A 24,218-nucleotide genomic window follows, 5' to 3' on the forward strand; every position below is an offset into this window, starting at 1 on the left:
TGGCCATATACCAGATTTAAATATCAGACAATGTAACAATGGCAACAGGCCTAATTATTGAATCCTCATTTGTGTTTTTAGTTTACAGATTACAGTTTACGTCTATTTTACGTGCATTGTCTGGGGCAGAAAATTTTAATACAAAAATAATTAAGGGTCTTTCAATACCCACAGCTTTGACCTAAATGTATGCTATTTTGGTGTAATTTCTTATCTATTTTTTGGTTGCTAACTGCATATTCAGTTATTATGCACTAAAATATTTACATGTAATTGCATTGCATACAATGTAATTAACACAATTACAGAGGTATATAATGATTATTTGTTTCCTTTATCTGAGCAATACAAGAATTGGTGACTTTTCCTCCATTTGTCATCTGAACATGCTACTTTTCCTCCATTTGTCATCTGCTACTTGGACTCAAGATGGCGCCGAGTATGGCTGCTGTGTTGCGTGCTCCGACACAACATAGTAATGTTTTGTTTGTTTTGTTCACAATTCTTTTGTTTTTTGTCTTGGATGTTGTCTGCCTTATTGTCTACGACAGACAAACACTTTTGGACATTGGTTCAGCAATCTCACACCGTAAACCGGACTTCACATTCCTCAATGCCGACCCGCTGTTTACAAACACGCAAGCGAAGCCCTTTGTCTGGGCAGCACGGCCGCAGAAACACAGGAGGAAAAGAGGAAACAGAGCCGGCGTTCTCATCAGAGTAAGACGCCGCGCAAATCGACCCCTGCTACCCACTATTCTACTGGCAAATGTTCAGTCTCTGGATAACAAGCTCTGCGAGCTGAAAGCGCGGATCTCTTTCCAACGAGATACAAGGGACTGCTGCATTATCTGCCTAACAGAAACTTGGATGTCTGCGGAGATTCCAGACTCAGCCACTGAACCCGCGGGGTTCTCCGTGCACCGAGCGGACAGAGCGAAAGACCTCTCAGGTAAAAGCAGAGGTGGTGGTGTATGTTTTATGATCAACAAATCCTGGTGTGATCAGAGGAACGTACATTCTATCAAGTCTTTCTGCTCTCCTGATCTGGAATTTCTTATGCTTCTGTGTCGACCATTCTGGCTACCGAGGGAATTCACAGCGGTCATTATCACTGCTGTGTACATCCCCCCACAAGCCGACACAGACCGGGCACTCAAGGAACTGTATGGGAGTATAAGTGAGCAGGAAACCGCGCACCCTGAGGCCGCGTTCATTGTGACCAGGGACTTTAATAAAGCCAGTTTAAAATCAGTCGCACCAAAATACCACCAGCACATTAGTTTCAACACACGAGGGGACCGGGTTTTGGACCATTGCTACTCTCCGTTCCGGGATGGCTACAAATCCCTCCCCCGCTCACCATTCGGCAAATCGGACCACTCTTCCATTCTGCTTCTGCCCGCTTACAGGCAGATATTGAAACAGGAAGCACCCACCCTCAGAACGATCCAGTGCTGGTCGGACCAATCAGATTCTACGCTACAAGACTGTTTTGATCACACGGACTGGGAGATGTTCCGGTCTGCCTCTGATGACGACATCGAGCTTTACGCTGATAGTGTAATGTGTTTCATCAGAACGTGCGTAGAGGACGTCGTTCCGACCAGAACTGTACGAATCTATCCGAATCAGAAACCTTGGATCAATAGCGATGTTCGCGCGGCACTTAATGTGCGGACTTCCACTTTTAATTCTGGGAACGTGGAGGAGCATAAACAAGCCAGTTATGCCCTCCAAAAAACTATCAGAACCGCAAAACGCCAGTACAGGAGTAAGATTGAAGGGCAGTTTAACACCACCAACTCTAGAAGCATGTGGCAGGGAATTAACATCATCACAGACTTTAAAGGGAATAAAAACTCCGCCATGAACACCGCTGCCTTTCTACCGGATGAGCTAAATACTTTTTATGCTCGTGTCGAGGGAAATAACACCGCCCTCGTGGAGAGAACTCTCGCGGCTGAAGCTACAGAGGTTAGTTCACTCCCCGTCTCTGTAGCGGATGTAACCCGATCCTTCCGACGGGTGAATATCCGCAAAGCCGCGGGCCCAGACGGCATTCCGGGCTGCGTCATCAGAGCGTGCGCTAACCAGCTGGCTGGTGTTTTTACGGACATTTTCAACCTTCCCCTCTCTTTGTCTGTAGTCCCCACATGCTTTAAAACATCCACCATTGTCCCTGTTCCAAAACAATCAAAAATAACTTGTTTAAATGACTGGCATCCTGTTGCTCTGACCCCCATCATCAGCAAATGTTTTGAGAGACTAATCAGAGATTACATCTGCTCTGTATTGCCACTCTCTCTTGACCCGCTGCAGTTTGCTTACCGCAACAACTGCTCCACTGATGATGCCATTGCATCTACACTACACACTGCTCTCTCCCACCTGGAAGAAAAGAACACTTATGTGAGAATGCTGTTTGTAGAATACAGCTCAGCATTCAACACCATAGTGCCCTCCAAGCTAGATGAGAAACTCCGGGCTCTGGGCTTAAACAGCTCGCTGTGCAGCTGGATCCTGGACTTCCTGTCAAGCAGATGCCAGGTGGTTAGAATAGGCAGCAACATCTCCTCATCACTGACCCTCAACACTGGAGCCCCGCAGGGCTGTGTTCTCAGCCCACTACTGTATTCCTTGTACACACATGACTGTGTGCCAACACATAGCTCCAATGCCATCATTAAGTTTGCTGATGATACGACGGTGGTAGGTCTGATCACTGACAATGATGAAACAGCCTACAGAGAGGAGGTGCACACTCTGACACACTGGTGTCAGGAGCACAACCTCTCCCTCAACATCAGTAAGACAAAGGAGCTTGTGGTGGACTTCAGAAGAAAAGACAGAGAACACAGTCCCATCACCATCAATGGAGCACCAGTGGAGAGAGTCAGCAGCTTCAAGTTGGGTGTCCACATCACTGAGGAACTCACATGGTCCATCCACACTGAAGTCGTTGTGAAGAAGGCTCATCAGTGCCTCTTCTTCCTGAGACGGCTGAGAAAGTTTGGAATGAATCGCCACATCCTCACACGGTTCTACACCTGCACTGTGGAGAGCATCCTGACTGGCTGTATCTCTGCCTGGTACGGCAATAGCACCGCCCACAACTGCAAAGCACTGCGAATGGTGGTGCGAACTGCCAGACACATCATCGGAGGTGAGCTTCCCTCCCTCCAGGAAATATATACAAGGTGGTGTGTGAAAAAAGCTCGGAGGATCATCAGAGACTCCAGCCACCCGAGCCATGGGCTGTTCTCACTGCTACCATCAGGTAGGCGGTATCGCAGCATCAGGACCCGCACCAGCCGACTCCATGATAGCTTCTTCCCCCAAGCAATCAGACTTCTGAACTCATGATCTCCCACGATCAAAATACATCAGCACTGCACTTTATTACTCTTTTATCTCACACCGGACTGTCATAAATTATATTATTATTATTATATTATGTTCTCTCTTAACAACTGACTATCAACCGACAGCCTGAATGTCAATACAGTACAATACTGTACATTCTATATATATATATATATATATATATATACTTTTTTATATATTTTTATTTTTTATTTTTATTGAATAATGTGTATCTATATAGTGCGTATTGTATACTGTACAGTGTATGTTATTATTTGTATACTGTTGAGTGTAATTATGTGTATAACAGATGTTTAAATTGTGTTGTGTTAATTTGATGTTATTGTAAATTGGTTTATGTCTCATCACTGTCACGACTGCTATATTGATCGGAACTGCACCCAAGAATTTCACACACCATTGCACTTGTGTATATGGCTGTGTGACAATAAAGTGATTTGATTTGATTTGATTTGATTTGAACATAATTTTATTTTATTTTTTTTAAATGGGCTTGATTCGATAAGTCTAAGTGGTGGTAAAAAAAAAAAAAAAAAAAAAAAGACATCTTTGGTATTCACGGTCAAAATTGACCGACCATTGAAAATGAATGGGGAAGACCAAAAAACAGAGCAATTTTATTTTTGATCTGTCAAATGCAATCAATAAATCAGCCACCATGCAGGAAAAAAAAAAAAACAGATCAGAAAGTACAGGGTTAGTCTCAGTGCAAACATCCTCAGTGCAAAACATACACACCCACAGCAATCTGACACAATCAAACACACACAAACACACACGCACACAGACACACACACAGACACACACACACACACACAAACACACACAAACAAACACACACGCACACAGACACACACACACAGACACACACACAGACACACACGCACACACACAGACACACGTTTGCAAAATAATGTTTTACTGTAGAAAGTTTGAAATTGCAAAATGTTTACTCTGATTCTTCTGTTTTATACTCTTACTATACTATTTAATGTTCAGAATTTTGCAGTTCATTTCTGTTTCTTGATGTTAATTTTCATGATTTATTAGGGGATTTATTATATTTTGAGTTATTAAATTTTTATGTTTGAAATCGATTATTGGTAGAAAAATGCTTATTCTGTGTCTTCTCATTGTAACACCATGGTCAGGTTTGATTGCAAGCTATAATGACATAAACTTCAATATTAAAATGCTAAATTTGGACAAAAAACAGTTTTATAGTGTATAAATATATATTCCAATGCATATCTTGTGATAAAATATAAAATTAGGTTACAACAAACCATCAGACTACACAGTAGGTGTCTACAGTCATCTACTGGCTGTTACTGGCATGACATGTTTTTCAAGTCATGTTATTAATATTTTGTTCAACAGATGGCAGCAATCTGCCACCAATTTATGTCATATTCTCATATTTTCTTCATGTTTCAACTTAACACTAAAGGAAGGTGCCATTTTTGAATACCATAGGAGGGTAAATTAATTTGATTAGACACTATTTTGATGATTAAATTGATTAAACCTAAAAACATGGAACATAAAACACAGAATTTGGGGGGAAACAGTAAAAAAAAAAAAAAAAAGAATACTGATTTCATAGGGTCCTAGTAAAAAAAAAAACTGAAGTAATGTACACTTGATCAAGAAACTCTGTGCAATTGTTTTAATTGATTATTTACATTGATACATTTACATTTTTAAATAGTGTGTTCAAAAGCATATTAACTATTCTTTTAATATTATTATTATTATTTTATTTATTTATTGGTATCAAAATATCAAGAATCATGAAAGGTTAGTGGGATTGGTACCGACTACTGAAATTTTGGTTTTATGAAAACCGTACTCTATTCATTGACTTCAGTCAATTAGACAACAATAGACACGTGTCTCTCACCAAGGCTTAAAGTTCAGTACCACCTGTGTATATAAGGACCATGTACTAATTCAAAACTACATCAAAAACTTCATTAAACATTCATCTTCAAATCCAATTCATTTCATTCAAATGTATGAATAAACACTGAAATCATTTTCACATAATGATATTCAATATTTAAGTTATTATAAGAATATATGTATATTATTATTATTATGAATATTATGTGTAGTCTGTTGTTTTGATCTGCATATTCATTAACTATAAAAACTGACAAAGCACAGAGACATTAGGTAGGATCAACCTTTGATTTTATTTTCATGAATATCTGTTTTGTCATTTAGTCATAAAGTGATAATATATCACAACATTTGCTTGAAAAATTCCCAAGACACATTGTACTCTTAATAGAGCAGTTTTAACATCGTTCAACAATCTTCTCAAAATACACATTTACATAATCAACACAGAACTATAGCAGAGTTTATGATTAAACAACCATCTCTCAATATGAGAATAATGATAATTAAGACATACAAATACAATATCAAATTTGATATACAATGGCGTTTTCAAATAATGAAAAAGAAAGGTAAAAACTATAACACTGCTTTCATAAAAGCAAATTCAGATTAAAAAAAATTATGTTAATCATAATGAATTAAAGCTTTAATCATTAAAATCATGTGGCCATGATCTTGATAGAAAGTCTTCATTGAAGACAGAAACAAGTACTTAAAAATACATAAAAGAATGTCGCCTATATGAGATTCTACCAAAACCTCAAGAGAGGCTCTTAACAAATCCATCTCTTTTCAGTCCTGACACAGGACAATAATACAGTAAAGAAAACTGTTAAATGTATCTAATGTAAAAGTCAATGTTGTCTAATATAGACGTCAGTATATTTTCCCATCTGGACCTCTTTACATGAAGTCTTCATAGAAGATAAAATCATCAGAGTACTTATCAGTACAAAAATCTTTTCCATAGTGGAACTGGTTAAACACTCTTCTCAAAACGAGAAACATAATTGTTTTGTGCATTCAAACATGATCAGTTCATGTAGTGTTCTACCAAGGTCTCCAGATGATGCTCTTGTTGACATTCATCTCTTTACTGAAGGTGTTCTGGTCTGAGGAGATCAGCTGAGTCAGGACACTTTCCCTCCTGTTCTGCTCACATGATGTCTGCAGGTTCTGGAAGTGTTTCAGCAGTCTTCTCTGGCTCTGTGTCTTCATCTCATCTTTGGACAGGAAGTGCACAATCTCATGGACACACCTGGAGAAGCCTTGATTGACAGCATGTGAACTGGAGTCTAGAACAGACTGCTGGTGTCTCAGGAAACTGACTGTCATCTCCAGGATATCTGCTTTCTCCAGCTTGGAATCAGACTGCTGGTTGAGAAACTCTGGAGCCAGAAGACACTTGAGCTGCTCAATGCTGCTGTTGATACGTTCTCTGCGCATCTTCTCCACTATTGGCTTTCTCGACTGAAAACAACAACAAAACACGTTGAGTAAACTTGCCTTCAAAAAGCAATACGTTTGAAGATGAGACATGAAAGCTGCTGCAGTAATGTTGCTGTGATGTGAATGTACCTTGTTGTTGAGAGGGAGATGCTCCTTTGAGATGATTGTAGGTGTCATGTCTGTATCTCTGAGTGAATCTGATTTGCACTGGCTGCAGCTCCTCTATTTATACTCCCAAATCTCCATATGAATGTGTGAGGCTTGAGTTTGTTGGAGTTTCTCACAGTTTGTAGCCAATGGAAGAGCTCCAACAGACAATGAGGAATGTGTGGCCGCCACATGCTCAATGATCCTCTATCAGGGGCACAAAGCCAGTGTCTCAGGGGAGCAGGTGATGGAGAGGGAATCACTGTGTGAATCTGGGAAAGTGTTGACTCTGTAGAGAGAACAGATCTGCGGCCTGATGTTCACATTAATGTCACTCAACCAGCACACGCTAGTCAACACTGTACACACGTGTGGAACGGCCGTTCATTTGAGTCTTGCATCAGTCAGACAATAAATAGTTTCAGACATTGTAGAGCATCAACAGCACTTAAAATGAGTCATAAAATGTGTTTTTCAAGGTGTACCAATGAATATATTTATAGCTAAAGCTTTAGAGTTGTGTACTGTAATTCAGATATCATTGTCTCTATTGTTTCAGACTCCAGATGTGTGTTTATTGTTGCTGGTCAGTGTGAGTCGAGATCTTAGATGAGGTTCCCACACTGAGTCTCTGTGTTCACATCAATGGAGCACAAAAGCCATCCAGAGTCCTGAATGAAGCATTAGTGACGGCTGAAGACTCTGTCATCTATCTGACGTCACCAACCATCTGGAGGGAAACATCTGACTTGGTGCAAAAGTCATAAAGTTATTAAACACTTTTTTGATCAATTTCTTTTCATTGTATTTTTTTGTTGGAAATTGTTCTGCCTGTTATTGACCTCAACTATTGAATATGGAAAACACAACACTTTGTAATGCAGTACATATTGTTTAATTTACATTTTTGGCTGATAAAACATGTTTGGGAATTGACTCTCTTAAGTTCCTGATGCAAAAGATTTGTTTCTGTATAATACAGATTTAAAAGTACATGATGCATGGTGATGAATACATTTATATTAGATTTTAATCGTGTAATAGTTTTAAGATTCTGTTCCAGTTGAGGAGGCTTCTACATCAATGTTTACCTATCAACATCAGGTATATCGAAATATCTATAAGTGTGTCAACTCCCTTGTGTGTTTGTCAAATATTGAGGATGTGTTGGGGGTTTAGGATGCTAATGACACTAGAACTGTGACTCTGTTCTCTAGAGTTTTCCCACATTCTGACCAGTCACAGATATACACAACAATAGAAGTGTGTCTATTCACATGATAATGAAGATGAATTCAAGACAGATTCTCACAAGCATGATGATGAACGTTTACTTTTTAGTGTTTAAATTAAATATTTTTAAATACATTTAATAAAAAATGTCTAAATAATTTCTGATTCAGTTATTTTATTTTATTGACTTTAAGTGAATATATATTATAAATCCAGCTCATTCACGTTGACCTCTGACCCCTGGACTTTTAGTTGGGTTTTATTGTCTCTGAGGGTCTGTGAGTGAGTTTTTCTCTGGTTCTCACACTCTGTTCATTCACTGATTTTAATTACACAACAATAGACGCGTGTCTAACTGAAACAAACAGCAGACACATGTCTCCAAATGTACACTGTCCTAAATTGATCAAACTGGACGTCATTTTGTTCCCTAAACAAGCAGTTTGAAACAATTAGACACCTGATGCACCTGCAAAGTGATTTTTTTTTTGAAGTACCTGTTTGTTATCTGCATTTTTTTAAATGATAAAATCAAAATTCACCAAGAATTTAAGTGCAATTTCACATCATGTTGTTTATGATGCCATTTAATAAATAATGTGTTAATATTTCTTTGAGAAATCTCAGAAAAATATATTTTTCTGTCAGTTCTATTATTTTTTAACTACCTATTAAAGGGATTTTGATCAAGATTTAATATTAAACTTACTTTTAGGTATTGCATTGTCATTTTTCAATAGCTCAGGATTTATTTGCCATAATTTCACCAATATGAGCGAATCTAATCATTCTATTTCTAATCTGACTTTATCTATTTTGATAATCTCCTCAAAAAGCAGAAACTTGTGTTGAGGGATAAGAAGGTGGTTAACTTGATATCAAACTTCAATCTGGAATTAAAAATTACTTTTCTCTCCTCCAACTTTTTAATTCCCACTGTACAGCTAATCCACAGTGATAATTCCATAAATAAGGGTGATAATTCCATGAAGAGCTTCTTCCAAATCAAAGTCAATTGTGTGGGTTTAGATAGCTGAATTCTTTCATTTGCTTTTGTCTCAGTTTAGGGGTGATACTAAGAGTAAGTCAAATAAATTTATATTGCGATCATTTCAATACAAAGCACCTTATTGTTAGATTTACTCATTTTCGCATCATATTTAAATCTTAATAATTTTTTTTATTGTTATTCCGCTCTAGAGTTGAAGAAAACTTGAATTCCAAGACCGAACCGAATGCCTCAACAAACAGATGCACAGATAGCTGTAATAACCTGCCAGACATGATTGCCTGCCACACTGCCACCAGTGCCTTTAGCCCAGCTGCGGGGTCATCAGCCGGGAGCCACCCATCTTCAGTGTTTCACCCCATTAAAACATCTCCTGGCGGAGGGCTCGAGGCTCGAGACTTGACCTGAGCTTGAATGCCCCTCCGGACTGGATTAGTATTGATGGAATAGATAGGAGGAGATGGGGAGGTGGTGGGATGCCAGAAACTCTCAATGCTACATAGAAGTAAGCAGCTGTTTATATACTCTTACTCTGGCTGTGTGATTGGTCGGATTAAATGAACTTGCTCCACCTGAACTTTGTTAATAAAACACCATTTCAGTAGTTCGCAAGTTAATGTAATCCTGCAGCGAGGATAGCGTAAACATATGTGGCTTCCTGTCCCTGGTGGAGGGCTCAAGGCTCGAGACTTGACCTGAGCTTGAATGCCCCCCAAAAAAGCCAAGAAACAGAACAGCAATTCGCTGGCGTTGTAGCTACGTGAGACGTGGAAGTGATGTGTTGGAAGGAATAAGAGGAACCTATTGATTTTAACGACAACACCCGCCCCCCCCATCCCAAAAAGGAACCTGAAACGACGTACTGGAAGAGAAGTAGGGTGCTTGCCTAGCCTTGTGTGCAAAATGGGCAGAAGTGCCAAGGAAGGTAGAACGAATGGAGCCGCTTATGGAGGCAGCCTTACACTAGGGTCGGCTTGGGGGATAGGAAACCAATAGGTGTAGGATAGGGAGGAACTGGGGAGTGAAATTTAGGCTGAAACACTGAAAGACAGTGGCGGTATCGGTCGCAGAGAAATGAGCTCGCGGAGAGCTATTGTGCACAGGAGGGATTGTTACGCCCTAATGCGGGGGGCACCTCCGAGAAAGGGCAGGGTCGTCCTGGATGGAGGCGTGAATCCTGGCCCCCCAGGCTGACCTTAAGTCTCCCTCCTGGCATGGTTCGACGGAAGGGCTCGTGTGGCGAATGGTGCAAGTCCCGTGGGAGATGTGTTTTCGAATTCCCCCATGATTGGGTGTTGCAAGACACCTGCAAACACACTTGTTGAGAGAGACGTAGTAAGTGTGGCATCTGCGGACACCTTAAGATTAATTGTATGCTAGATTAAGTGACAGGAACGTATGTGAAGCAATGTCGGGATGCGGGCTTGTGTAACAGGAGCCAGCTGATAGATAGATAGCATTGCAATGTGTATAAACCTCACTCTCCTCACCTCAAGAGGTGCATTAGCGACTGACGCTAGCGGCTACAGCCTTTAGCCTCCTTGTTAGCGCACCCACCTCCCATGCCGGAGACGCCGGTTCAAGTCCCGTACAGAGCGGGTAGAACAGGAGCGTCACACTTGCGTGTGCATTTGTGATATGAACGTGCAGATCCTCGGCAATCCTCTGCATCGAAATTGGTATCGAGAATCATGAAAGGTTAGTGGGATTGGTACCGACTACTGAAATTTTGGTTTTATGAAAACCGTACTCTATTCATTGACTTCAGTCAATTAGACAACAATAGACACGTGTCTCTCACCAAGGCTTAAAGTTCAGTACCACCTGTTTATATAAGGACCATGTACTAATTCAAAACTACATCAAAAACTTCATTAAACGTTCATCTTCAAATCCAATTCATTTCATTCAAATGTATGAACAAACATTGAAATCATTTTCACATAATGATATTCAATATTTAAGTTATTATAAGAATATATGTATATTATTATTATTATGAATATTATGTGTAGTCTGTTGTTTTGATCTGCATATTCATTAACTATAAAAACTGACAAAGCACAGAGACATTAGGTAGGATCAACCTTTGATTTTATTTTCATGAATATCTGTTTTGTCATTTAGTCATAAAGTGATAATATATCACAACATTTGCTTGAAAAATTCCCAAGACACATTGTACTCTTAATAGAGCAGTTTTAACATCGTTCAACAATCTTCTCAAAATACACATTTACATAATCAACACAGAACTATAGCAGAGTTTATGATTAAACAACCATCTCTCAATATGAGAATAATGATAATTAAGACATACAAATACAATATCAAATTTGATATACAATGGCGTTTTCAAATAATGAAAAAGAAAGGTAAAAACTATAACACTGCTTTCATAAAAGCAAATTCAGATTAAAAAAAATTATGTTAATCATAATGAACTAAAGCTTTAATCATTAAAATCATGTGGCCATGATCTTGATAGAAAATCTTCATTGAAGACAGAAACAAGTACTTAAAAATACATAAAAGAATGTCGCCTATATGAGATTCTACCAAAACCTCAAGAGAGGCTCTTAACAAATCCATCTCTTTTCAGTCCTGACACAGGACAATAATACAGTAAAGAAAACTGTTAAATGTATCTAATGTAAAAGTCAATGTTGTCTAATATAGACGTCAGTATATTTTCCCATCTGGACCTCTTTACATGAAGTCTTCATAGAAGATAAAATCATCAGAGTACTTATCAGTACAAAAATCTTTTCCATAGTGGAACTGGTTAAACACTCTTCTCAAAACGAGAAACATAATTGTTTTGTGCATTCAAACATGATCAGTTCATGTAGGGTTCTACCAAGGTCTCCAGATGATGCTCTTGTTGACATTCATCTCTTTACTGAAGGTGTTCTGGTCTGAGGAGATCAGCTGAGTCAGGACACTTTCCCTCCTGTTCTGCTCACATGATGTCTGCAGGTTCTGGAAGTGTTTCAGCAGTCTTCTCTGGCTCTGTGTCTTCATCTCATCTTTGGACAGGAAGTGCACAATCTCATGGACACGCCTGGAGAAGCCTTGATTGACAGCATGTGAACTGGAGTCTAGAACAGACTGCTGGTGTCTCAGGAAACTGACTGTCATCTCCAGGATATCTGCTTTCTCCAGCTTGGAATCAGACTGCTGGTTGAGAAACTCTGGAGCCAGAAGACACTTGAGCTGCTCAATGCTGCTGTTGATACGTTCTCTGCGCATCTTCTCCACTATTGGCTTTCTCGACTGAAAACAACAACAAAACACGTTGAGTAAACTTGCCTTCAAAAAGCAATACGTTTGAAGATGAGACATGAAAGCTGCTGCAGTAATGTTGCTGTAATGTGAATGTACCTTGTTGTTGAGAGGGAGATGCTCCTTTGAGATGATTGTAGGTGTCATGTCTGTATCTCTGAGTGAATCTGATTTGCACTGGCTGCAGCTCCTCTATTTATACTCCCAAATCTCCATATGAATGTGTGAGGCTTGAGTTTGTTGGAGTTTCTCACAGTTTGTAGCCAATGGAAGAGCTCCAACAGACAATGAGGAATGTGTGGCCGCCACATGCTCAATGATCCTCTATCAGGGGCACAAACACACGCAGCTGCTGGAATCACAGGGACACACGCTTTCACACACTTGTGTATTCATCACATTAAATCACTCACACAATAGAAGCGTGTCGGTTCTCACAGGATTAAATCATACTGTACGTGCTGAGTGTGTTTACTCACAAGAGTAGGTGAAACTCTTTGTTAAGGCTGGACTTTTCTGATTCATTATTTCTCTAAAATTGTACAAATATTTTTCATCAAAATGAAGTCCTTGATTTAAGGATGCATATGTTTATAATTAATAGATACATCATTTATTAATCATTTTCTAACTGAAGTATGTTTAAATAAAGTTGGACAAAAATGTATTGCAGAGAAGTTGAGATAAAGATGTTATTGGAAGCATTTCTAAAGAAAAACTCTATTTAAATGTAAAAACCCTTGTGGAATTAACATAATTTATCCAGGTAATTATCATGTGAATAGACACACTTCTATTGTTGTGTATATCTGTGACTGGTCAGAATGTGGGAAAACTCTAGAGAACAGAGTCACAGTTCTAGTGTCATTAGTATCCTAAACCAGTGGCGAATTCTCAGAGCCAGCAAAGCCTTCTCTGCTGTCCTAACATGCCAAACAAATCAATATTTTTCATCCTTTCATTCTCAGTCACCTATTTGCCTATGTATTTTTAATCGCTTTCCACTCTTAATTAATCTACAAACAAATTGAGTAAAATGAAACATTTATCCAGTCAGAATTTATTCCTTGATGCTTACAAGCAAAGTGTGACAACTGTTGCAGTGCGTGAGTCTGAGCTCCACCCCGTCAGGCCTTCAGAGTTTCCACAGAATCCCTCAACAATGCAAATGAATGAGCAACTAAAGTCAGATTGTCAGATTCATCAGCCAATCAGATTGATTGATTTGTTCTTGGTGGGTGTGATCTTTAGGATATGTCCCGGTCGAGGCCTTCTAGCTGGCCTTGAGTGACGCAATCACGCTTTAAGTGATGTACGTAATTTGAAAGCGAAGAGTGCGAGATCTTGCTAACAGTCGGCTGTCATCACTGCCACTATCGCCATTGAGAAAGAAATCCTTATGGATTTAAAAACACGAGGTGTTCTGCATGACCGTGTGATTGATTAATTTATTAAACAGGAAAGGAGGACTGATTTTCACTTCAAGCAAATTGGTAAATGCTTTTTGCATTGTTATAGCAACATCAGGAGTTTTCTAAGTGTAAATTAGGCTGCTTTAGCATTCAGTGTCAGATCAAGTTTTGAAAAGTAGTGCTGCGTTCCATTCAACTCGGAAAGTCGGATTTTACAACTTCCTACTAGGAAAAGTGCAATGGAATGCATCTTTAAGTCAGAATTTTAACTTGAAGGCTCGTGCAGAAATTCTCAACTCTGATTTCGCTGAGATGCAGGGGCATGATGTCACACAAACATGTTGACACTCAGGGAGATATACAAAGTAAGTGATAAACATTCACTTTATTAAGTAATATTGATAAAAGAGTTCATTTCCACATTACATGATATTAAAGCTTGTTTAACAAAAGCCTGCAGAAACAGGTGTATAAAACATTATAATTTCTTTTGATAATCGTACACCTGAAGCACAAATGCTAGCGCTGCAGCATTGTTTATCAGTTGGGTTGCTAGGAGACATCTCTAATGAGAGTCAAACCCCTGCTAAGCTAACAGGAGCGTTGCAGTTCCGAATATTGGGGAATGGAATGCATTTATGGTTGGAGATATTAAGTAGGAATATCCCACATCCAACTTGAATGGAACGCAGCATAACCGTGTACCCTACGAAACAAAATTTATTGCAAGCAACATTTAAATTGCAAATATTATTATAGACCTCCTTGGTAGATTCATATGAAAAATTATGATTTTTGAATGTCTGCTCAGGAGATGTTCATTTCACTAAACAGTCATGCTGCAATTAGACTTGCTTGAGCATTAAGTGTCATTTCAAGTTTTGGCTTTCGTGCGTGGACGTGTTTTTAAATTGTCAATTGGTATTATTAGTTAGCTGCGACATAATGTATGATGCCCAAAGGCATAGGGTGTCTTATTCATTGTGAAACTGTGTTTTCTTAATGGCATGACTCACATTGAAGACCTAGACTTTAAATGCATGGCCCGCCACTGTCCTAAACCCCCAACACATCCTCAGTATTTGACAAACACACAAGGGAGTTGACACACTTATAGATATTTCGATATACCTGATGTTGATAGGTAAACATTGATGTAGAAGCCTCCTCAACTGGAACAGAATCTTAAAACTATCACACGATTAAAATCTAATATAAATGTATTCGTCACCATGCATCATGTACTTTTAAATCTGTATTATACAGAAACAAATCTTTTGCATCAGGAACTTAAGAGAGTCAATTCCCAAACATGTTTTATCAGCCAAAAATGTAAATTAAACAATATGTACTGCATTACATAGTGTTGTGTTTTCCATATTCAATAGTTGAGGTCAATAACAGGCAGATCAATTTCCAACAAAAAAATGAAATGAAAAGAAAATGATCAAAAAAGTGTTTACATTTATGCATTTGGCAGACGCTTTTATCCAATTACAATTTTATCCAACTTACAATGACCTTATTACAGGGACAATCCCCCTGGAGCAAATCTAATAAAAAAATTTTTCATCATGTATCATGTATTTTTAAATCTATATTATATAGTATGTCCATTCTAGACAAAAAAAGTTTTGAGTTCCCAGAACCAGAAACCATCTGCATCAAATTGACCCTCTCTTTTCAAGTTTCACATTGAAAATGTGATTTTGTGTAATTAAAATTTTAGGAAACTTAAAGGCTAGAAAAACAGAAACTGAGCTCAATCATGTGCTAAAACATCCTGGTCTTCTGAAAAGTTGTAATGATAGTACGAGATTGCGAAATTGTAAGAAATCGTATGAGGCTTGTAGAAAAACGAGAGACAGAGAAAAATACTGTCTTAACCAAACCCTAAACATAACCATAAATTTAACAGGAAAATAACTTTATGTACAATGGAAGAAAGAAACATCAGGGGTTAGCAAAGTAAGAGTCTTGATCTTGTGGTCTTGGTCTCAAGATGGCAGTCTTGGTCTTGATCTGGGTCTCGGCTTATGGTCTTACACTGCCTTCACTTGCTATGGGGAATTATCGTTAATATGAGTTTTCCACTCGGAAGTTGCACATGAATGACCTCTCAAGTCGTATTTACGACTGGGAATCTCGGAGATAAATTTGATACCCAAGTTTCCGAGATGGGAGAGGTCCTAAACTTTCAACATGGCAGAGGAGAGTACAGTTTCTGTTTTGCTTGACAGGTCTTGTCCATTTTTCTAAATACAGCTAATTGTTAGTGCTTACCGTTTTGGTCATATTTATTTATTTATAACAGCAACCATTATATGTATGTTGTACATCTTTACACTGTGAAAATAGCTTGTATTTGACCAAAATTCCATTATCATCAGCAAGCTAACTGGTGTCAAAATAAAAGTTCCTCAGAAATATGTATGAATGAACTTGGCGTCGTCCATGTTTCCTGTTGTTTCCGACAACAAAGCACTTGAACACAACGTACTCATAATTACCACTTCAGAAGTGGGAAGTAGGATAATTCTGATACATGAAGGGATCATAATTTCAAGACCGCAGTCAGTGTATTACTAGTGCACTAAATGTGATAATTATTTCAACCACTAGTTGGCGTGGCATCTTCACCATTACTGAGAATTTGCAAGTACTTCTGCCTCTGTGTCTCTCTCATCATATAAATGTAAGTGCAAGAACTATGGTCTAACAACACAAAGCAATCATTAGTGATCTATGGTAAAAACTGCCATGTAGAGGCCATGACTTTACTCACGGTAACCACGGGACCCAATAAGCTTGTTGCGTTGTGGGAGTTGTGAGCAGGAGTGGCAGTTATTTTTTTTTACTATTTTGTTTCAATTTGAAATGCCCGATTCCCAATGCGCTCTAAGTCCTTGTGGTGGCGTAGTGACTCGCCTCAATCTGGGTGGCGAAGGACGAATCTCAGTTGCCTCTGCATCTGAGACCGTCAATCCAAGCATCTTATAACGTGGCTTGTTGAGCACGGAGACATAGCGCGTGTGGAGGCTTCACGCTATTCTCCGCGGCATCCATGCACAACTCACCACGTGCCCCACCATGAGTGAGAACCACATTATAGCGACCACGAGGAGGTTACCCCATGTGTCTCTACCCTCCCTAGCAACCGGGCCAATTTGGTTGCTTAGGAGACCTGGCTGGAGTCACTCAGCACGCCCTGGATTCAAACTCGCGACTCCAGGGGTGATAGTCAGCGTCAGTACTCACTGAGCTACCCAGACCCCCGACAGGTATTCTTAAGAGTTGTTGGCGGGAGTAGGGCTGCACAATTATGACTAAAATAACTGAGGATTATTTCTCTTGATATTGGAATCGCTATTAACAATATTGATTAATATAAATGTATTGCGTGCTGTATTATTTATGTAGCTACACATCCCAAACAAGCTGAGAACTGTGTTCATGAATTTGTTTTATTGCTGTTCTATGCAGAGGCGCATTAACGCTCGGGCTTATAGGCCAGGGGCCTACAACTCCCATAGTACCCAGCGGTAAGAGTGCGTTTAAAAGCCATCAGCGGGAGGCACGGTTGTTGATATGGTAACAGTGTGCAACTGTTAAAGGCGTCCATGTAGGGAGCGTCAGCGGACCAGTGAGAAATGTGAAAATAAAAAAGCGCCCCTGGTTCTATACATAAGTAAATAAAGACAGTGACTAAATGGTCAACTTCACCTTGTTCCTCTTATTAGCATGACAAACAATTGTGATTTAAATTGTGATAAAATTATATACTGAAAGCGAGCAAAGAACACTCCCTTTATAATCGCTGAAGCTGTCAATCACTTCAGTTCAGCGTGAACTCACTGACTGACCCGCCAAAAATCGCATTATAATGAATGAAGCTGTCTACACTGCACAATAAATAAAGAACACTGTTTATGCATAGTTGTTTAAATAGATTAATTTTCCAACAATATTTTTCAATTAAGTTTCCACCTCTCTGTTTAAGTTTGATTAGCAAAGAGGAATATGGCATTTCATGTTTACATGTGAATTTTGAGTGTTCATTTATGATGCTAAAAATCTCATTTTGAACTAATCCTAAAGCAATCAGATACTGCAAGTATCCACTAAGAATACATTAAGATCCTATTGTATAAACTGAAATTGTATTATTTCATTAACAATCTATTGGCATTCCTTTAGGGTTTTTTTCTTTTCATTTTTTAAATGATGCCTGTAATACAGAGCCATATATGACACTTTTTTTTCTTTAATTATGGTAGAAGAACAAACAGCTTTGTGACACCTGGGGCATTTGGGTTACGAAGGCATCTTGTAAAACTGGACTGTTTTCTCTATATAGCTGTCTAGAAAATGTCAGAGCCTGCAGTGGTCAAATTTGCATTTGAAAACTTTAAAGAAGATTCTTCAAATATAATCTAGTCTTGTTCTGGGTCTGGATCTCGAGGGGTCTAGTCTTGTTTTGGATCTGAGTCTTGAATGATCTAGTCTTGTTCTGGGTCTGGGTCTCGAGGGGTCTAGTCTTGGTCTGGATCTCGAGGGATCTAGTCTTGCTCTGGATCTGAGTCTTGAATGGTCTAGTCTTGTTCTGGGTCTGGGTCTCGAGGGGTCAAGTCTTGGTCTGGATCTCGAGGGGTCTAGTCTTGTTCTGGATCTGAGTCTTGAATGGTCTAGTCTTGTTCTTGGTCTGGGTCTTGAGGGGTCTAGTCTTTCTCTGGGTCTCGATGGGTCTTGTCTTGTTCTGGGTCTGGGTCTCGAGGGGTCTAGCCTTTGTCTGGGTCTTGAGGGGTCTAGTTTTAGTCTGGGTCTGGGTCTCGAGGGGTCTATTCTTGGTCTAGGTCTGAGTCTCGAGGGGTCTAGTCTCAGTCTGGGTCTCGAGGGATTTAGTCTTGGTCTGGGTCTCTAGGGGTTTATTCTGGATCTCGAGAGGTCTAGTCTTGTTCTGGGTCTGGGTCTCGAGGGGTTTAGTCTTGGTCTGGGTCTCGAGGGGTCTTGTCTTGGTCTGGGTCTTGGATGGTCTGGTCTTGACTACACCTCTAGTAACAAGACGAAGGAAGCGTAATACATGTTATTAACATAAATTAGTCATTTTTATTGCAAAAATAAATATGGGATGAGTAACCAAATTTGTTCACAGGCATTTCCATCTTAAAATAAAGTTATGAATTGGAGTTATGAATAGTTAAAATTTGAAATTCTGTTTGATGAGTGGTTGGTCTCAATATGAATAAAAGTTGTACGATTTCGCCATCTTGTACAAATTATTACGAGTATTCATAAGGCTATGATGATTTATTATCACTCAGTTCTTGAAATTAAAAATCTTGTGTGACTTGATGATATAACTGTGTGTTGAACATCTTGTGGGAACTTGAAATGTCTTGAGTCCCCACATTCATAAAGATGAATATAAGTGACCTTACTGGCAGATGGCAGTGAAGAGAACGTCCCATCTATTCACTGAACACAGAAAATCATCCACATGCTATTGTTCAAAATTCTGAGTCTTCTGATTGGCCGAGATGAGTGACATGCTCCTCTGTCAGTATAAATGGAAGATGAAGATGAAGATCCATGAGACGAGATCTTTAATTCAACAGAGACAACAGCTCCTGCAGGAACATTTAACACTGAAGACCTTCAAGAACTTCAACAGGAATCAACATCAGTCATGGCAACCTACATGGACATGTCTTTCGAGAACAACATCAAGATTCAGCATGTTCAACATGCAAGGTAGGCCTGAAAACATTATAAGCGGCTCCATTTCTGAATTCATTTCCATTATTTCCATTGTCAATATCACCATTGTATCCAAGTTAAATATATTTGAAATGAACATCAACTAAAAGAGATTCTGTGGTTGTTTTCAGATGTGTTCTTACGAGCTTGGAAAGAAAGTGTGGAAGCAGTTTGGAGAAACTCAAGTGTGCTCTTGGAGAGTATCTTCAGAATGGCACCTCCACCTCAGATATTTTGGAGAGGGCTTTGTCTTTCATCACCTTGAAAAGAGTTTTACTTTCCCATGACGGCTACTCCAAATATTCACGTGACATCCTCCGACTTTTCCCTGATCACACAGAGGATGTAGCTGCATTATGCTCTGAAGAATGAATATCACCTGAAGATGATGTCATGAACAAAAAAAGCTCTTCGTCCAAACAACTCTTTTAAAAAAAAACCTTGAACTATAATGTACTTTTACAAACGATTACACTTTTTTAATGTAAATAATGGTGACTTTTGAAATTATATTTTTCAGTGAAAAATATAGTGAAAAGTAAAACAATAATAATTTTTGTTTTCAAAAATGTTTTTTTTTTTTTCTCCCCTTTTCTCCTCAATTTGGAATGCCCAATTCCCAATGTGCTCTAAGTCCTCATGGTGGCATAGTGACTCGCCTCAATCTGGGTGGCAGAGGACGAATCTCAGTTGCATCCACTTCTGAAACCGTCAATCCATGTATCTTATCACGTGGCTTGTTGAGCGCGTTACCGCGGAGACCTAGCGCGTGTGGAGGCTTCACTCTATTCTCCGCGGCATCCACATACAACTCAACACGCGCCCCATAGCAACCACGAGGAGGTTAACCCAACATGACTCTACCCACCCTAGCAACCGGGCCAATTGGTTGCTTAGGAAGTCTGACTGGAGTCATTCAGCACGCCTTGGATTCGAACTTGCGACTCCAGGAGTGGTAGTCAGTGTCTTTACTTGCTGAGCTACCCAGGCCACAAAATTTTTTTAATCTATATTTACGATCGATTTTATGCATTATATGCATTGTTATTAGCAGTTACACTGCTACATATTTTTAAGAATGTGTAATTTATGTTGTAGTTTGTAAAGGATTGATGTGCACTTGTAAATGACTTTATGCCACTTGTGTTTTAATTTAAAACTTTCACATGGCATAAGATTTTAAACCAAAACTCCTTTTAATGGGAGTAAATGCTGTACAAATATTGTAGTTCAAATCTGTTTATTCTGTAAAGATATGTACAATATATTAAAACATACAAATGGACAATGCTGTCCAAAATGAAGAAAATAAACACATAAACTAAATTTTGTTTTTAATTCCGTCTCTTATTTGTAATGCTATCTATTATAAGAATTTACCGCTCACAGTCATATTCACAGTAAAAACAGATACACATACATTCAGCTTAGAATTTCTAAGGAAAGTCACAAACTCAAATTAGATAAAAGATAAAAATCTAATGTTCAAAATTCTGACATTGAACAATGTTTAAAATATAAACACATTGCAGCACTGTTGAGGCAACTTGATCACATGGAGTCAACATGTTTCTATCGAATGTTCCAGTTGTACTTTGACATCGACTCCATTCTGCCAGTTTTCTGACAAGCGGCAACTCACATCAGACACAAACAGATCAATATTCAAGGCCTTTTATACTATTATTTCTCCTCCTTGTCCAGAAGGTGCAACAAATTCTTAAACAGATTCTTTGAAAAATATCTCCTTTGTGCTCTTTTTTTAATCTAAAGCTGAAACTGTTTTGCACTTGTTTTATCATTGTCCCTACTCTGAATCTTTCTGGACAGAGCTTGCTGTATTATTGTTTTTATGTTTTAACAAATTGGTGCAGATTACAGATACTATGATATTTCTTTCAGATATTCATTCAAACGATTTTAATTTTGATTACACTTCAATATCGCTGTCTTCTGGGTAAATTTCATATTCACAAAAACAGAGTTATACATACTTATCCTAATTAAATCATGTTTTAAATGCTTTACTGATGTAAAGTGCCTTTTGGCCACCTTAGAGAAAATGTCTAGACCTCTGAATACCAAAGCAACCAAAACATTTAATATTCTTAAGACTGTCATGAAGAACATTTTATTCTTATCCCTAATTTGTGATGTATTATTATGATATATTGTTATCTGTTATTGGTTGGTATAATAATAATTAAAAATATAATAATAAAATCATTTTTGGGTGAATAGCTTGGTTTTGGCGCCAATCTGTGAACATTTTACTGGGAAACTAGAGGTCACACGTGCTCATACGTTCAAAACACTTCCCGCTGTGGCCAATTGGGGTCTGTGCTTCGAATTTCAGTATCCTGCTGTCAGGGAATTCACAGTGAGATCAGACTGGATTACAATAGATTTGTTGTATACCGACCTAATTATATTTTCAGGATTAATATACTGAATATTTTGACAAATTAAGGAGTTCATCTTTTTAATTCAAGATCTTCTGAATCACCTATATTTCACCTTTTCATGCAGTGGCATTACATTCAAACATTTGAAAGTTTGTGGCATTGTATTGTATGTTCTCCTCAATGATTCATACTGTATTATATAAATTCAGTTTTTTACGTTTCATTGTATGTAGCTACTAATAACATGCTCATTGATTTGAATAACCAGCTAACTATAAAGAAAACTAGCTTCCAATTTTCCTGAGAATAGTTTGCTTCAGATTAAGGTTAGATTATTGAACTATGGGCACTAATTTACATATTAGAGACTAAAGCTTAGAGTGGAGGTTAAGGTTTACACTATATGCACATATGATATGTGAGACTATATTAATAATACGGTCTTTAATGAGTTCTAGCACACTTCAAAAACTATGAATCCTGTATAATGAGAAAATGATATAATGAAATAATAAGTGTCGGCTAGTAAAATAGAGGGAGAAACACAAACAACATTAATCGTGACAGAGGATTTGAAAGATGTTCATTTGATTGTTTTATTTCGCAGCAGAAATACATTCACTGAACTTGTTTAGACTTTTAAAACATAAAAATCACCTTCACAGAAGGTAACAAATGATCACATGATCAATTTAAATCACACATGTCAATATGACAAATTCACAAACAAAGTTTCTCATGAAAATATAAAATTTCACAGAAGACATAAAGATGACAACTGTATACAGTAAAGAAAAAGATTCAGACAATGTTGATAATCAACACTTACAAACCCTCAAAACAAGATGTATTTAAATAGTTTGTATTATAGACCAAAGAAAAAAAGTTCAAATATGAAACGCAAAGTTTCTATAAGCTGATAATCACAGACATAGTAGAAATTGAGCCCAATTTGAGCCACTTGATATAAACAGCACATAATTTATAATAGAGCAAAATTCATATCAAGAAATGAAAACATTTAATATAAAAACATTCTGTGCAAATTTCCTCTGTATCAGCTTTGAGAAGAAAACTTCATCATGTTATAAACATTGGAAAATCAAGCTTCTTTTAAAGAGTCAATGTTGTCTAATATAGACGTCAGTATATTTTCCCATCTGGACCTCTTTACATGAAGTCTTCATAGAAGATAAAATCATCAGAGTACTTATCAGTACAAAACTCTTTTCCATAGTGGAACTGGTTAAACACTCTTCTCAAAACGAGAAACATAATTGTTTTGTGCATTCAAACATGATCAGTTCATGTAGGGTTCTACCAAGGTCTCCAGATGATGCTCTTGTTGACATTCATCTCTTTACTGAAGGTGTTCTGGTCTGAGGAGATCAGCTGAGTCAGGACACTTTCCCTCCTGTTCTGCTCACATGATGTCTGCAGGTTCTGGAAGTGTTTCAGCAGTCTTCTCTGGCTCTGTGTCTCCATCTCATCTTTGGACAGGAAGTGCACAATCTCATGGACACACCTGGAGAAGCCTTGATTGACAGCATGTGAACTGGAGTCTAGAACAGACCGCAGGTATCTCAGGAAACTGACTGTCATCTCCAGGATATCTGCTTTCTCCAGCTTGGAATCAGACTGCTGGTTGAGAAACTCTGGAGCCAGAAGACACTTGAGCTGCTCAATGCTGCTGTTGATACGTTCTCTGCGCATCTTCTCCACTATTGGCTTTCTCGACTGAAAACAACAACAAAACACGTTGAGTAAACTTGCCTTCAAAAAGCAATACGTTTGAAGATGAGACATGAAAGCTGCTGCAGTAATGTTGCTGTAATGTGAATGTACCTTGTTGTTGAGAGGGAGATGCTCCTTTGAGATGATTGTAGGTGTCATGTCTGTATCTCTGAGTGAATCTGATTTGCACTGGCTGCAGCTCCTCTATTTATACTCCCAAATCTCCATATGAATGTGTGAGGCTTGAGTTTGTTGGAGTTTCTCACAGTTTGTAGCCAATGGAAGAGCTCCAACAGACAATGAGGAATGTGTGGCCGCCACATGCTCAATGATCCTCTATCAGGGGCACAAAGCCAGTGTCTCAGGGGAGCAGGTGATGGAGAGGGAATCACTATGTGAATCTGGGAAAGTGTTGACTCTGTAGAGAGAACAGATCTGCGGCCTGATGTTCACATTAATGTCACTCAACTAGCACACGCTAGTCAACACTGT

General features: G+C 38.5%; 4 protein-coding genes across 6 annotated transcripts in view; 1 reads left to right on the plus strand and 3 right to left on the minus strand.

Moving 5' to 3' along the window:
• Positions 1–24,218, plus strand: part of aldh4a1 (aldehyde dehydrogenase 4 family, member A1) — a 398,306-nt gene that overhangs the window by 72,141 nt on the left and 301,947 nt on the right. The gene's annotated exons all lie outside the window — the stretch shown is intronic.
• LOC127426050 (transcription factor HES-5-like) lies at positions 5,727–23,885 on the minus strand. Of its 3 annotated transcripts, XM_051672523.1 has the most exons (3): positions 23,838–23,885; positions 23,159–23,729; positions 5,727–6,194 (listed from the first exon to the last, which is right to left on the minus strand). In XM_051672523.1, the coding sequence occupies exons 1-2, from the start codon at positions 23,883–23,885 to the stop codon at positions 23,310–23,312; spliced, it is 468 nt and encodes a 155-aa protein (XP_051528483.1). In that variant the 3' UTR covers positions 5,727–6,194; positions 23,159–23,309. The 3 variants fall into 3 exon arrangements, with proteins under 3 accessions (XP_051528483.1, XP_051528481.1, XP_051528482.1); XM_051672521.1 differs by having other exon boundaries at positions 23,159–23,884; XM_051672522.1 differs by lacking the exon at positions 5,727–6,194 and adding an exon at positions 11,625–11,838 and having other exon boundaries at positions 23,159–23,884.
• LOC127426056 (transcription factor HES-5-like) lies at positions 6,181–6,922 on the minus strand. The gene is made up of 2 exons (XM_051672530.1): positions 6,874–6,922; positions 6,181–6,765 (listed from the first exon to the last, which is right to left on the minus strand). The coding sequence occupies exons 1-2, from the start codon at positions 6,919–6,921 to the stop codon at positions 6,346–6,348; spliced, it is 468 nt and encodes a 155-aa protein (XP_051528490.1). The 5' UTR covers position 6,922; the 3' UTR covers positions 6,181–6,345.
• LOC127426051 (transcription factor HES-5-like) lies at positions 11,825–12,566 on the minus strand. The gene is made up of 2 exons (XM_051672524.1): positions 12,518–12,566; positions 11,825–12,409 (listed from the first exon to the last, which is right to left on the minus strand). The coding sequence occupies exons 1-2, from the start codon at positions 12,563–12,565 to the stop codon at positions 11,990–11,992; spliced, it is 468 nt and encodes a 155-aa protein (XP_051528484.1). The 5' UTR covers position 12,566; the 3' UTR covers positions 11,825–11,989.

The sequence above is a fragment of the Myxocyprinus asiaticus genome, chromosome 35 (genome assembly GCF_019703515.2).
Source record: "Myxocyprinus asiaticus isolate MX2 ecotype Aquarium Trade chromosome 35, UBuf_Myxa_2, whole genome shotgun sequence".
NCBI classification, from domain to species: domain Eukaryota; kingdom Metazoa; phylum Chordata; class Actinopteri; order Cypriniformes; family Catostomidae; genus Myxocyprinus; species Myxocyprinus asiaticus.

Excerpts from the sequence above, each read along its gene's own strand:
- LOC127426051 (XM_051672524.1), bottom strand. The coding sequence starts at position 12,565 with ATGACACCTACAATCATCTCAAAGGAGCATCTCCCTCTCAACAACAAG. Across the intron at positions 12,410-12,517 it reads ATCTCCCTCTCAACAACAAG|TCGAGAAAGCCAATAGTGGA; the intron begins GTACATTCACAT and ends TGTTGTTTTCAG.
- LOC127426050 (XM_051672521.1), bottom strand. The coding sequence starts at position 23,798 with ATGTCTCATCTTCAAACGTATTGCTTTTTGAAGGCAAGTTTACTCAAC.
- LOC127426056 (XM_051672530.1), bottom strand. The coding sequence starts at position 6,921 with ATGACACCTACAATCATCTCAAAGGAGCATCTCCCTCTCAACAACAAG. Across the intron at positions 6,766-6,873 it reads ATCTCCCTCTCAACAACAAG|TCGAGAAAGCCAATAGTGGA; the intron begins GTACATTCACAT and ends TGTTGTTTTCAG.